Consider the following 12,909-nt stretch of genomic DNA (forward strand, 5'->3'; position numbering starts at 1 on the left):
ATTGGGACGGATGTTTGGTTGGGATATTGGGGAGTGTTGGTCCTTGTTTCATTTAAAAGGAGTTGAAAAAGTTGGGAAATAGTCTCTTGCCCCAAATTAAAAGTTATAAAAAAAAAAAAAAAAAACTCCTAAACAAAAGTTGGAGTTGGAAAAAAAGAAGAAAAAAAAGGTTTGAAAAGGGGGGGGGGGGCAAGAGACTTGTGAAAAAATGTTTGTTGTGAAAAGCTCCGGGGTTACTAGAAGAGGACCACACTCATTGTGCTTGAAAGCCTAGTTTTCCCTTAGGGACCAACCACCATCATGTTTTCACCAAGCCAATGTTTCAACCCTTTTGAAAGTCTCTTTGAATTTTTGCATGTTTGATCTTTGTTGCTATTGAGTGAATGACATTCAGGACCTATGAACTTGCTTGTGTGCTCAGTGCACTAAATTAACATCTCATCCTAGGATTTGTAGATCTATATGCTTCTCATGAATGGACTCTACACTCTTCTCTTTTCAAAAGTTGCATAAGTAGGTTGTCGGGTCCTTCTCTTGGAACTAGCTGTGGTTACTTTGTCCCCGTGTTTAGTTTGTAAAGTATTCCTTGTTGGGAGCACTTGTTTGGGAGCATTTCTTGCGCTTGAGGGCAAGCGAGTGTTTTTTACGCTCGAGGGCGAGCTGCCGTTGAGTATAGTGGTGTGATGACCCTATTTTAGTAGTGCTTTTAGGGTCATTTCTTTGTTTGTTTTGAGTCTTTTTGTTGAGTCTCATGTAGTGTTTCATGCATTATCATGCATTTTTATCTTTTCTTGAATCTTTACTTTGTTTTGGTAATTTTGTAGTTTTATAGGGACTTTTCTTGCATTTTAAGTTAAGTTTAGGACTTGCATGATTTTCTTTTGTTTTATGAAGGACCTCTTGTGCTAATGAGCTCTTTGAGCTTCTAGATTCTTCCTTGACTTGTTGGTTAGGTTTGGAGAGCAGAAACTGAAGGAAAAAGAAAGCCAAGAAGCATGGAATTGAAGGAGGACTTAAAGAGGATTGAAAGAGGAGTTACAAAAGCTGAAAAGTCTTTTCCAGGCGAGCTTGAGCGCCTAGGCGCTGGGAATTGGCGCCTAGGCGCCAATAGGGCTCCAGAGAGCATGTTTTGGGCATGCAATTGGCGCTCTGAATTGGCGCCTGAGCGCCCGGACTCGTATTTTTTGTGTATAAATAAGGTTTAGGCCAATTTCTTTGAGGAGTTAGACATTTTTACTCATTTTGGATCAAGTTTGAGAGCTGAGGAGAACCTTAGGGTTGTAGGAAGGCTTCCAACTTGTAATTTTCTCAGGTTTTCATTACATTTTCTGTATGAATTCACTAGCCATGAGTGGCTAGTTTCCTTTTTTGCTTTGGGTTAAGAGATTCTATGAAGTTTTAGTTTGTTAAATCCTATCTCTATGCATGAGTTCTTGATTTAATCTTGTATTTCATTTCCACTATGCATGTTTAGCTTTGGTGCACCTTTGCTATAGGCTAGATTATAATCAAACGGAAGTTTGTTATGATTTAGGGACACGAATTGAAATAGATCCTTCTATACTTGCTTCTAGGCATAGAGTGAGGGGAGGGTTTTGTTGGTCTGAATAAACATGCTTATAAACCTCTTATGAATGTTTAAGTACACAAGGAATTGGGCTTAACTTTCAGTTTGAGAGAATTACTTTTGTGAGGAATCAACTAGTAAGTACATAGGCTATAACAACAAGAGACAAATCAAGGTGTCACATGCATAGGATAGGTGGACTAAAATGGATTAGATGATCAAAAACCCAAGGCAACTTTTTATCAATTGTTATTTACAACATTATCAACATTGCTCTTTTGCAAAACTTTTGTCACAAACATCCAAAATCAATTTCTGAATTTTATTGCTTTAGAAACTTGCAAACTTTATGCTTAAATCAACAATTCTCACTCACAATCCCTGTGGTTCGATATTTTAAAACCCGGAGGTATTCGTATACTTGCGAATTGACCAACAGTTACCGCGGTGAGGTTGGGTAGACTTGTTTGCTAAGATGTTTGCTTGGCTGTGAGATTGTCTGAAATTAGTATCATTGCCGTGATACTTGAGATTAATTATTTATTGTATATTTAGTTATTTCTTTAAATTTGAGGGCACTGACATTGGGTTGTGGTTCTACTTCTAAGCAGGATTTCATCATGCCTCCGAGACAGGACCCAACCAATGCTCAACTTGCTCAAGCAATGGCACAGCTGGCTCAAGAAATGATCACAAGATTCTGAAGTACTTGTTTGATCAGAAGGATCTGAACATGAGACAGCGAAGGTGGATGGAATTTTTGCAGGACTATGAGTTCGCTCTACAGTATCATCCGGGGAAAACCAATGTTGTAGCTGACGCTCTTAGTCGAAAGGCTATACATGTATCCTCGTTGATGGTCAAAGAGTTAGAACTGTTAGAGACATTCCGAGACCTGAGCTTGGATGTTAAGCTCGCACCAGGGGAGTTGAGATTCGGAATGGTGACGGTGTTGAGTGGACTCTTAGACGAGATAAATTCGAAGCAAGAGACCGATGAAGGATTGATTGAGTGGCGCAAACTTGTTACTCAAGGAAAGGCACCGAAATTCACGATCGGAAACGATTGACTTTTGCGTTGCAAGGGACGAGTTTGTGTACACAATGACGCAACTATGAGGAGATTGATCTTGGATGAAGGCCACAAGAGCAGGTTGAGTATTCATCCGGGAATGAACAAGATGTATGAAGACTTGAAACTTCATTTCTGGTGGCCTGGGATGAAGAAAAAGTAGCTGAATACGTGTCGACATGTCTGACTTGTCAGAAGGCGAAGGTGGAACATCAGAAGCCGGCAGGGAAACTACAATCGTTGGATGTCCCTGAGTGGAAGTGAGACAACATCTCTATGGACTTCGTGACGGCGTTGCCCCTAACACGAAGGAGATTTGATGCAATATGGGTAGTTGTTGATCGATTGACGAAGACTGCTCACTTCGTGCCGATCAATCTGAACTACAAAGTGGAGAAACTAGCAGAGATCTACATCGCTGAGATTATACGTTTGCATGGTGTACCGTCTAGCATTGTGTCAGACAGAGACCCGAGGTTTACCTCACGTTTCTGGGGAGCTTTGCAGCAAGCTTTGGGAACCAAGTTGAGATTGAGTTCCGCTTATCATCCACAGACGGATGGGCAAACCGAGAGGACTATTCAATCCTTGAAAGATTTGCTACGGGCTTGTGTGCTAGATCATCAAGGAAGCTGGGATGAGTTGTTGCCGCTGATTGAGTTCACCTACAACAACAGTTTTCATGCGAGCATATGGATGGCACCTTACGAAGCTTTTTATGGTCGGAGGAGTCGTACGCCCTTGTGCTGGCATCAAGACGGTGAGAATATGGTCATTGGACCGGAGTTGGTTCAGCAAACTACAGAAGAGGTGAAGCGAATCCAGGAAAAGATGAGGATTTCGCAGAGTCGTCAGAAGAGTTACGCTGACAATCGAAGAAAAGAGCTAGAATTTCAAGCTGGAGATCATGTCTTCTTGTGGGTTACCCCGATGACAGGTGTCGGAAGGGCGATCAAGTCGAAGAAGCTTACTCCAAAGTTTATAGGACCGTACCAAATCATGGAGCGAGTTGGACCAGTGGCATACAGGATTACATTACCGCCATTCCTATCCAACATCCATGATGTGCTTCATGTGTCGCAACTGCGGAAGTACATGGCTGATGACTCTCATGTGATTGAACCTGATGACATTCAGCTAAAGGATGATCTTACGATGATGATGCCACCCATCAAGATCGTTGATAAAAGCATGAAGCGCCTGAGAAACAAGGAGGTGTCCTTGGTGAAGGTTGTGTGGAATCAAGCGACAGGCGACGCTACATGGGAATTAGAAGATAAGATGCGAGAGTCACATCCCGACTTGTTTGTAAAACCTTAAGTTGCGAGGGCGAAACTAATTATGGAGAAGAGCTTATTGAGAATCAAGTCTTCTTTCAATGAGGTCAAGTTTGGAGTCTGACTGAACCGGAGCAGACGGAGCAGCTTGATCAGAGTGAGGAGCTTGTGCAGAGGATGAGGTGATGTTTGTAACTTGAACAGGAGCGAGCACTTGAGCTTTAAGGGCTGCAGCCTCAGCCTTTAGTCTTGCAGCTTGTTCCAGAGCATCAAGCCTAGCAGACTCACGTAGAGCTGCTTCAAGCCTTGCAACAACTTCTGCTTCCTCTTTCTTCTTTCTTGTTTCTTCTATTTTAGTGTAGAGCTTTTCCCTTAAGCGTCTTTCATGTAGAGCTTGTCTTCTCCTGGTTCTGGCTTCAAATCTCTGTCTAGCAGCATTAATTCTGGCCTCTCTTTCTTCATTGTCGAGTAACATCATCTCATCAATCTGGTTGTGCATCCAATTGCACAGACGACTCCAGTCTTCAGCAACCAGAGGTTCTGGTCTAGGTCCAGGATAGCGGTTTGGACTTGGAACTGTGATGAAATGTTCAGGAATCTCTGAGATCCTTTCACTTGCAATTCGAACGAATTGGCGATTGGATTCAGATTTGTTGGATGGTGAGGAAATTTGAGTATTGGTAGGAAAAGAAACAGATGGAGCGGGAGAGAGAGTTTCTCGATCAGAGTGATAAGGTGATTTTGGTTCAGAGTCTGGCTTTTCAGAGGTTTGTGTTTCAAAAGCCTGTGTTTCAGAGGTTTGTGGATTATATGGAAGTATAATGGGTGAGGTTGGTTCAGAGGGTTTGGGATTTTGAAGCATTTTCCAGAGGGGTTCTTCCTCAATGGAAGGTTGAAAGAATGAAGACCTAGGTGGTGAGATGTGAGTGGTTGTTTGGACAACAGGTGTGGATTCAGGAGTAGGAGAAGGTAAAGCTAAGGTTGGAGTGAGGTTAGACACAGCAACAACAACATCAGAGTCATCTTCATCAGTAAGAACAGTGAACTTACTTGAATTCCTGACTGAAGATCTGGTAACTCTAGAAGTAATTGCTGCTCGAGTAGGTTCCAGCTGAATAACTTTTGTAGCAATTCTGACCTTCTTTTTCGTCTTCTGAGGTGGTTGCTCATCATCATCACCATCAGAGTCATCCTTTGTTTCATCAGTATCCTCTTGCTTCCTCTTGGTCTTATTCTTCTTGGGTGATTCAAAATCAGGAGCGTCTGGCATAACTCTTAAGAACTCATCCACATCAATTTCAAAGCCTTGCCTCTTCAGATCATCAAGATAGAACATGATTGCCTCTGGATCATCAGCCTTTGACCAGAGGGGGTAGTCTGTAAGAGGGACTCTTCTTTTCCTGCCTTCATCTGTTGTGGCAGCATATTCAGCTTCAACTTTCATATCTATCAGACCCATCTTCTCCATTGATGTAGGAGCTAAGGCATCTCCAACAGTAGTTGAGAGATCTTCAGAGCATCCTGCTTTGGTCAAAGCTTCTATCAACTTGCTCTCAATGAAGATATCAGATAGTAGCCTTCCAAAAGGAATGTACTTGATTGTAGGCTTGTGAGCCTTAATGAAGTACAGCATCACCTTCTGATTAAAGTTGATATAGTCTGGAGAACTTCCCTTTGGTCTGGGATTGAAACACTTCAGTATAATCTTGTGCCAAATTCTCAAATCAGGATGAAGATCCTTTGTCTTGCGATCACCTTTACCTGGTTTCCAGGTAGAGTACATCACCTTGTTGATTTTGTCTTTGGTTCCCTTTGTCTTGGGTTCGCTTGTCTGAAACCTGAAGCCATTGATGGTTTCTGCACCCAGAAGCAGAGCAATAGATCTCTCAGTGATGATGATCTTTTTGCCCAACACGTAAGAAACCACTTGAAGATCATCACAATCAGCATGTTTCCAGAATTCCTTCACCAATTTGTAGTAGACTGGACCGGTAAGTCTAGAGAAGTACCCTTCCCAGCCTTGAGCTTGCACTGTAAAGTTTATTTTATTTTATTTTCGTTTGGTTGAATTAAGCAGAAAAATGTTGATGTGGCTGCTGAAAAACTCCGTGCTCGGGATATAGGAATTCAAGTGTTGGTGGATGTTTGCCATGTTTATATTGCTCAACTAAAGAAGAGTTTGATTAAAAAAGTTGTTTTTGTGAAATTTTCTTCAGATAAACTATGAAATTTGTATAACAACATGATTTGTTATTAGTTCTTCAGATGAACTAGGCTGAAAAATGTGATTTATGTCTGTTTCTTTTATTCAATCTTTTGATTCTAGATTTCTTTTATTTGACATCACTTCTTATTATGATTCCACTTTTATTTTAATTTGCATTTCTCTTTTGATTTTGGACTAGAACGTGGAAGATTGAAAGAGAAGCAAAGGGAATAGAGTGTTTGTTGAGAGGCGTCCATCAGTTATCATGTTAAGCAGCGATATAAACTCTTCTTTTATTTTGCTTCTTTTTTACTTTTCATGATCCTTTTCTATTTGTGTGCAAACTTCAAACTCTACACTTTAGCCATTCCTTGAGGAATTATTTCATCAGTTACTCCTGGCAAACTTGAAACTCTACACATTCTGCTATAAGTTTTCAAGACAAAATTGACAACTAATCAAAATTGTATTTACATTATAAAGCATGGGAATAAGTTCTGAAGATTGTATACCACTCAAATTTCTCTTCTCCATGATAAAACTTAGCATCATTTGATAATTTTACTGAACATGAAAAACATGTTTTGTTGTTGTAAATTGATGTCTACATTTTGGAGGAACCATTATGGAGGAACCAGGGGACTCATTAGTAATAAGTTCTACATTAGAAACAACACCAGTGCATCCCTTTGAGGCTCTGAGAATATCCAAGCCTCTCAAGTCACAGACAAGGAGGAGTTTCAAAATTGGAAGATCTCGGATGCTATAAACTGGAGAGATTTCAGCCACAAAAAAATTCAGAGCTTGGGTACAAGGAGAGAGCAGCATCATCGTGAGATATGAATTTGACTATTACCATCAAGAAAGGATTGGAATTTAGTGTGTAGTATCAACGTGATTACCTATTGTGTGACCTCCCTGCCCTGCCCCTAAAAAGGAGAGAATTTGTTGAGCTTTTTATTTTTTGTATAACTATTGGTTGAAACTTAACCTGTGTTGTATAATAGAAAAATGTAATGAATTAATGATCCTTAATAAAGACTTTTGCGTTGTATAATGGATGGTACCAGGTTAACTGAAAAAGTGCATTGATCCTTATCGTTGATATTCAAAAGTTGTTTTGCACTACATGAATATACAAAATTGATAATTATCTGCAAATGGAAAGAAACTTTTTTTTTGGGTGCTGACTTTTAGAATTTTTTTTATTTTGGTACTTTGAAACGATAAATTACATACTCCAGGAATTGATCTACATCTTCCCCTCCCCAAGTCCCCAACTCATATGTCCCAGGCGTTTACCACTTGAGCTATCTTTCACGACAAAATCATTAGAATTTGAATAAGAAATAATCTATATATTCACTTTAAAAAAAGTATATTTTGAAATAATTAATTTAAATTATAATTAAAATAATCTATATATTATTTTTTTGTTATTGGGAGGTGGAGAGCCCATCAATATATTCTTTTTTAAAATGGGAAAAATAATCTATATATTTAAAAATAATTCATTCTAATTATTTTAGAATTAAATCATAATTAATGTCATTAAAGATTGATTTGTATAGTTTTTATCACCTTGATTGCTCTTTGATTGCATATTCAATTGTTGGAAGACGAAAGAAAAGTATCAATCCTTTTGAACACCTTTTTCTTATTTAGGAAAATCTTATCTTAATAATATATAAAGTTAATCCACCAAAGTGGGTCATATTGTGTTTTAAATGACACGTGTATTTTTTTGATTTGCTCTTACTTACTATTTTCCACATGTGCCTTGTTTATTGGTCCAAATTGTGTACATAAATAAATGAATATCTATTTAATTATAAACTTCCTCTCCTAAAATCACTCTTTTATTAAATTCCTCCCATGTTCTGTAACCAAAAAAAATTCCTCCCAGATTCGGTTAGCAACTCAGAAAACAAACAATAACAGAACAGCTAACAACTACCAAACTTTGGCACAAACACCACAATTTGCCCACTCCACTTATTAATCCAAAACCAAAACAAGTTACAGATGAGAAATGAATTGGAGCGACTAACACGGCAACAGGGAGCATCCAATTCCCTTAATGATATTAATACAAATACCCCCCACACTATATCATTATCCAACGTGCCTATACACACAAAGAATTACCCCACCCAAAAACCAGATTTGCCTCCATAACACACGAAGACGCAGAACAACAAAGACAATCAGCAAACAGCAAGGATTATAAACTTTGCAGGCACATCAGAGGTTGAGTTGTCCATTCGTAAAGTGAACAAATAAATCCGCGAACCTTATCAATGATTTTAAAGCTAATTTTAATTCCCTCAAATCTCTCAATTTTTACCTCTTAATCATCTCCAAAATTCCTCCTTTTTCTCAGTTTTTGTTTTCTTTTTCCTTTCAAATTCTTCACAGAGCATGTGTGTTTTCATTCCCTTTATCTTCAGAGAGGGTTGGACTTTTTTTTCAACTTTTTCAATTATTAGAATATGAGATAATTCAGTGTCTTTCATTGATCGGTAACAAGGGTCTTGAATTATGACCTTCATCTCCACTTATGAGTTCTTAATATAATCTTTTTACTAAAAAAATACTACTGTATGAGCGACTGCGAATTTAAAGATGATTGAAAGAGAGACAAGAAATTCTTTTGAGGGTAGAGAGACATGGAATTTTGTGTGTCGTTTAAAGGAAAGTACATATTTATTTTTCATTCAAAAGATAGTTAGTTAAGCATTCTTCTCATATCGTTATGCAGTTTTTACTTATTTTTCTAAACTACGATCAAATAAAGATTTGGTTATATAACGATGTCATTTCAATTCATTGGTTTGAATCTGAAGGACTGGATGCTCCTCTATTTGGTATGGTTTCACTCTTTGATTTATGAATTTGCTTATGAGAACCATCCAGGAAAAGCACCAAGAAGTTATAATATCACATTGTAACCTTCTTTTATTTGTACAAATAAGATTATGCATCAGGTTTCTCTCAAACATTGAGTTTCTTAATTTGAGCCTAATTCTCAGCAGTCCAATCCTTAAACCGTGGTTTCTGAATTTCATTCTCATATGAAGTATTTTTATTAATTTGATGCATATTATCAAAGAAGAAAAAAAACATATAAATGTTTGGTAGCTTCAGATGACATTGATATGAATTTTGAGGAAACTTTTTTCTTAATTATTTCTTCTTGGTATCTTCCTCATTTTAACTCTAATAACGAAGCTACCCTCATGAAGTCTAGAGACAATTTTAGTATTGATTAAATCTAATATTAAACCATGTTTTTTATTTATATTGCTCGCTTCATTTTATTATGTATATATCAGTCTAATTTTCGCAGGCTATGTGATTTAATAAATATTGATCAATACTTTTTCTTTACACCCACCTAATACAACTATGTCCAAGAGAGAGATAAAAATAGAATAGTGAGAAACAAAGATATAACACATGATAGTGGTAGAAAAATAAGAAAGAGATAGAGACAAAAGGTAGGTGAAAATTAAATTAAAGAAAAGTGTGTATACGTATAATATAGTTAAACGTTATTCTTTTTTTTTGTTACGGGAGGAAAATAGTTAAACTTTATTTTAACTAAGTTTCTATATATTCAAAAATATTTTAGAATATCTTTAATATTATATTTACTTTCAAAAAAAGAGTAATTAATATTATCTTTAATTTTTGAAATTATGAACTAAATTGTGACTAATTAAAATAATCAAATTATTATATTCTATATTTTTGAAACTCATTGACTCAATCATATGGATATAGAAATCAAGAGTTATACTAACTTGAATACTTAGTGCATGTGCTATGGTGAGATATTTTCAAGTAGTGATTCAAAATCAAGCATTTAGGCATATTCTTTGTACTAAATATATTCTTTCCGATGTACCAAAAATACTTAAATTTTAAAAACACTAAAAATACTAAAAATAATTAAATATATTAAAATTTCATTGCACGAGCTATTTACTGGGGGCGACATTGACAAAGTCATATCTGCAGAGCTTCCTGAGGTATCAAGCTCACATTAATGTGGAGTGTTGTAACAAATCCAATGCTAGCTATAAAATATTTGTTCAAATAGATCAACAAAGGCGCAGACCGAGCAATGCTTGAAATTTTAAATAAGGACAACGATGTCCAAGCGAAAGCGCCAGTGAACGAGGTAAAGCAATATTATGATTGTCGTTATCTTTCTCCGTGTGAGGCATCTTGGATAACATTTGACTTTACCACTCACAAACGATGGCCTTCGGTGAAAAAATAAATTTTCATCTTCCAAATGAATATTTAGTATACCATAATGATGATGAAGACGTTGGAGATGTTCTTGAAAAGAGTGGTGAAAAATCCATATTTTTTATGGCTTGGTATGCAGTTAATGAGAAATATCGGGACGGGCGAAATCTAACATATGCTTAATTTCCCAGTAAAATTTTTTATCTTAAAAAAGATAGAATCTGGAAACCAAGAAAGAGATGTTTTAAGATTGGCAGACTACAGTATATCCCTCTAGGCATCGAGGAGTTATATTACATGAGAATCCTACTAACTATGCAAAAGGGTTGTACATCATATAGAAGTATCAGAACAGTGAAGGGAATAACATATGATACTTTTAAAGAAGCACGCGATCAAATATGGGTTGCTAACAGATGATAAAAGAATATATAGATGCATTTAAAGAAGTCTTTGATTTAGCTTCCAAAGAACAAATGCGGGAACTCTTTGTAAGAATGTTAATGATGAATTCAATCTCAAAACCTAATGATGTTTGGGACGCATGCTGACTTCTCTTATAAAAAGGAATACACCATATATAGAAAAACATTTCATAATCTAGGTATGTAGGTTGTCAAGTTATATTATTAAGATTTGAAATGTTGCTATAATAATATAATTATTGCTTGGATATAATTTAAATGAAATTCAAAAGTTTAGAAAATCACGTTGCTCGTGATAATTATGCAAAGTGCGTGAACAACATTAGTTATATTCGATACAGTAAAGAACCATCAGTTAATCTTCCTTCTCAACTGCAGAACTACGAATCGCAGATGTTGATTTCAAGATCCGCAATTCTTTCAAGATAAAGCAATATTCCCTACACTGGAGGCTGTTGAAACTTGAAATGATAAACACTTACATACTTGGCATGATAGTTGTATCAGAACATGAATATTTGAGCTTCGACTCTACCTTGGGGTGTGATGAGGATTCCGAAATCCGAGGTGAGTGGTTTACCACAAAAAATTTGAACGACACTAAAAGCTCAAGTATACCAAACCACAAACTATTTTTGAAAGTTGGTACTCCAATCATGCTTTTAAGAAATATAGACCAAGCAACATGTTTATGCAATGGAACCAGGTTAATTGTGGATGAACTTGGTGAACATGTTATTGGTGCAACAGTTATCACGGGAGTAAATGCTAATGACAAAGTGCATATTTCAAGAATGAATTTGGTTTCTTCTGATTCCAAATTTCCAATTAATTTCAAAAGAAGATAGTTTCCAATTGCAGTATGTTTTGCGATGACCATAAACAAAAGTCAAGGACAAACACTATCTTAGGTTGGGCTCTTCCTTCTGAGGCTACCTTCACTCATGGTCAGTTATATGTAAATCCCTCTAGAGTACGCTCAAGAAAGGGTCTTAAACTTTGTATTAAGGATGAGTCAGCAAACAATATACCAGTACTGTAAATGTAGTGTTTAAGGAAGTTTTTGGAAATGTTTGATGTATACAACGCAATTTAATTTATTTATTTCATTTTTCTCTTCATATATTATTATACGGTTGATTTATGCACGATTGACTTATTTATAATTTAAAAATTACATATATATAAAAAATAATTTTTCTATTAAAAATTTTCAACATAAAATTTCGTGCAGCGCACGGGTTATCACACTAGTTTTTAAAAAGGGCCACGCAACATGCCCTTCGTCTCATTTACCCATTAAACAAATAGAAAATGAGGAAATGAAGAAAAGATATGAGATGAGTGTGACAAATGTTGATTTTTGAAATTGGCTTTATCAAATGACACGCCGAAAAATCTTGTTTGATCTTGGGTGAGGTGTTCATGCATGCGATAGTTCCAGCTAGGGAATTATTGCTACTTAAGTTGCCCACCTGACACACCTCACTTTATTGAAATCTTTTTGGATGCACTTACACTTGTGAAGACGAGTGATTTTGAACTTAAGTTTTTGAAAATTTCGAAATTGGTCTCTAGTTTTGTTTAGTTACTAATGTGATTCATAATTGAAAAATTAGAGTGTTATAGAATGGGGTCTAACTTTTTCTGATGAGGGACGGAAATAAAATTTGTATAAAGACTAGTATATCATTCACTATAAATATAAATAAATATAGACAATGGAGTATAGCTCCTATAACATTTAATTAGAGTTTACCTATATGTCACCTAACTAGGAGTGGAAATGGGCTGGGCTGGGTTAGGCTTTGCGAGGCCTGGCCTACATTCGCAACTTGTGGCCCAGGCCTTGGCATGTGGCCTTTTATAAGCCAAATTTTAAGGCTCGGTCTAGCCTTCTAGGAGGCCAGGCTTGGCCTACGAGCTTGTTCGAGAGCCTACTTACCTAAAAATAACATCTTAAAGATGCTAATAGATCTTGAGACTAATAGGTCGCGACGTAATAGGTTAGCGGTATAAGCCTTCACAATTATCATTGAATTCTTATTTTAAATATTGGAGAATCCAGTTAAAACCTCATCCTCAACAATACTAAAAGGATTT

General features: G+C 36.5%; 1 protein-coding gene across 1 annotated transcript; it reads right to left on the reverse strand.

The window, feature by feature from the left end:
• Positions 1–3,991: 3,991 nt before the first annotated feature.
• Positions 3,992–6,952, reverse strand: LOC130744096 (uncharacterized). Its single transcript, XM_057596290.1, has 4 exons — positions 6,743–6,952; positions 5,320–5,878; positions 4,859–5,178; positions 3,992–4,699 (listed from the first exon to the last, which is right to left on the reverse strand). Exons 1-4 carry the CDS (start codon positions 6,950–6,952, stop codon positions 3,992–3,994), a joined length of 1,797 nt encoding a protein of 598 aa, XP_057452273.1.
• Between the last annotated feature and the right edge of the window lie 5,957 nt (positions 6,953–12,909).

The sequence above is a fragment of the Lotus japonicus genome, chromosome 3, assembly GCF_012489685.1.
Source record: "Lotus japonicus ecotype B-129 chromosome 3, LjGifu_v1.2".
Lineage (NCBI taxonomy): Eukaryota > Viridiplantae > Streptophyta > Magnoliopsida > Fabales > Fabaceae > Lotus > Lotus japonicus.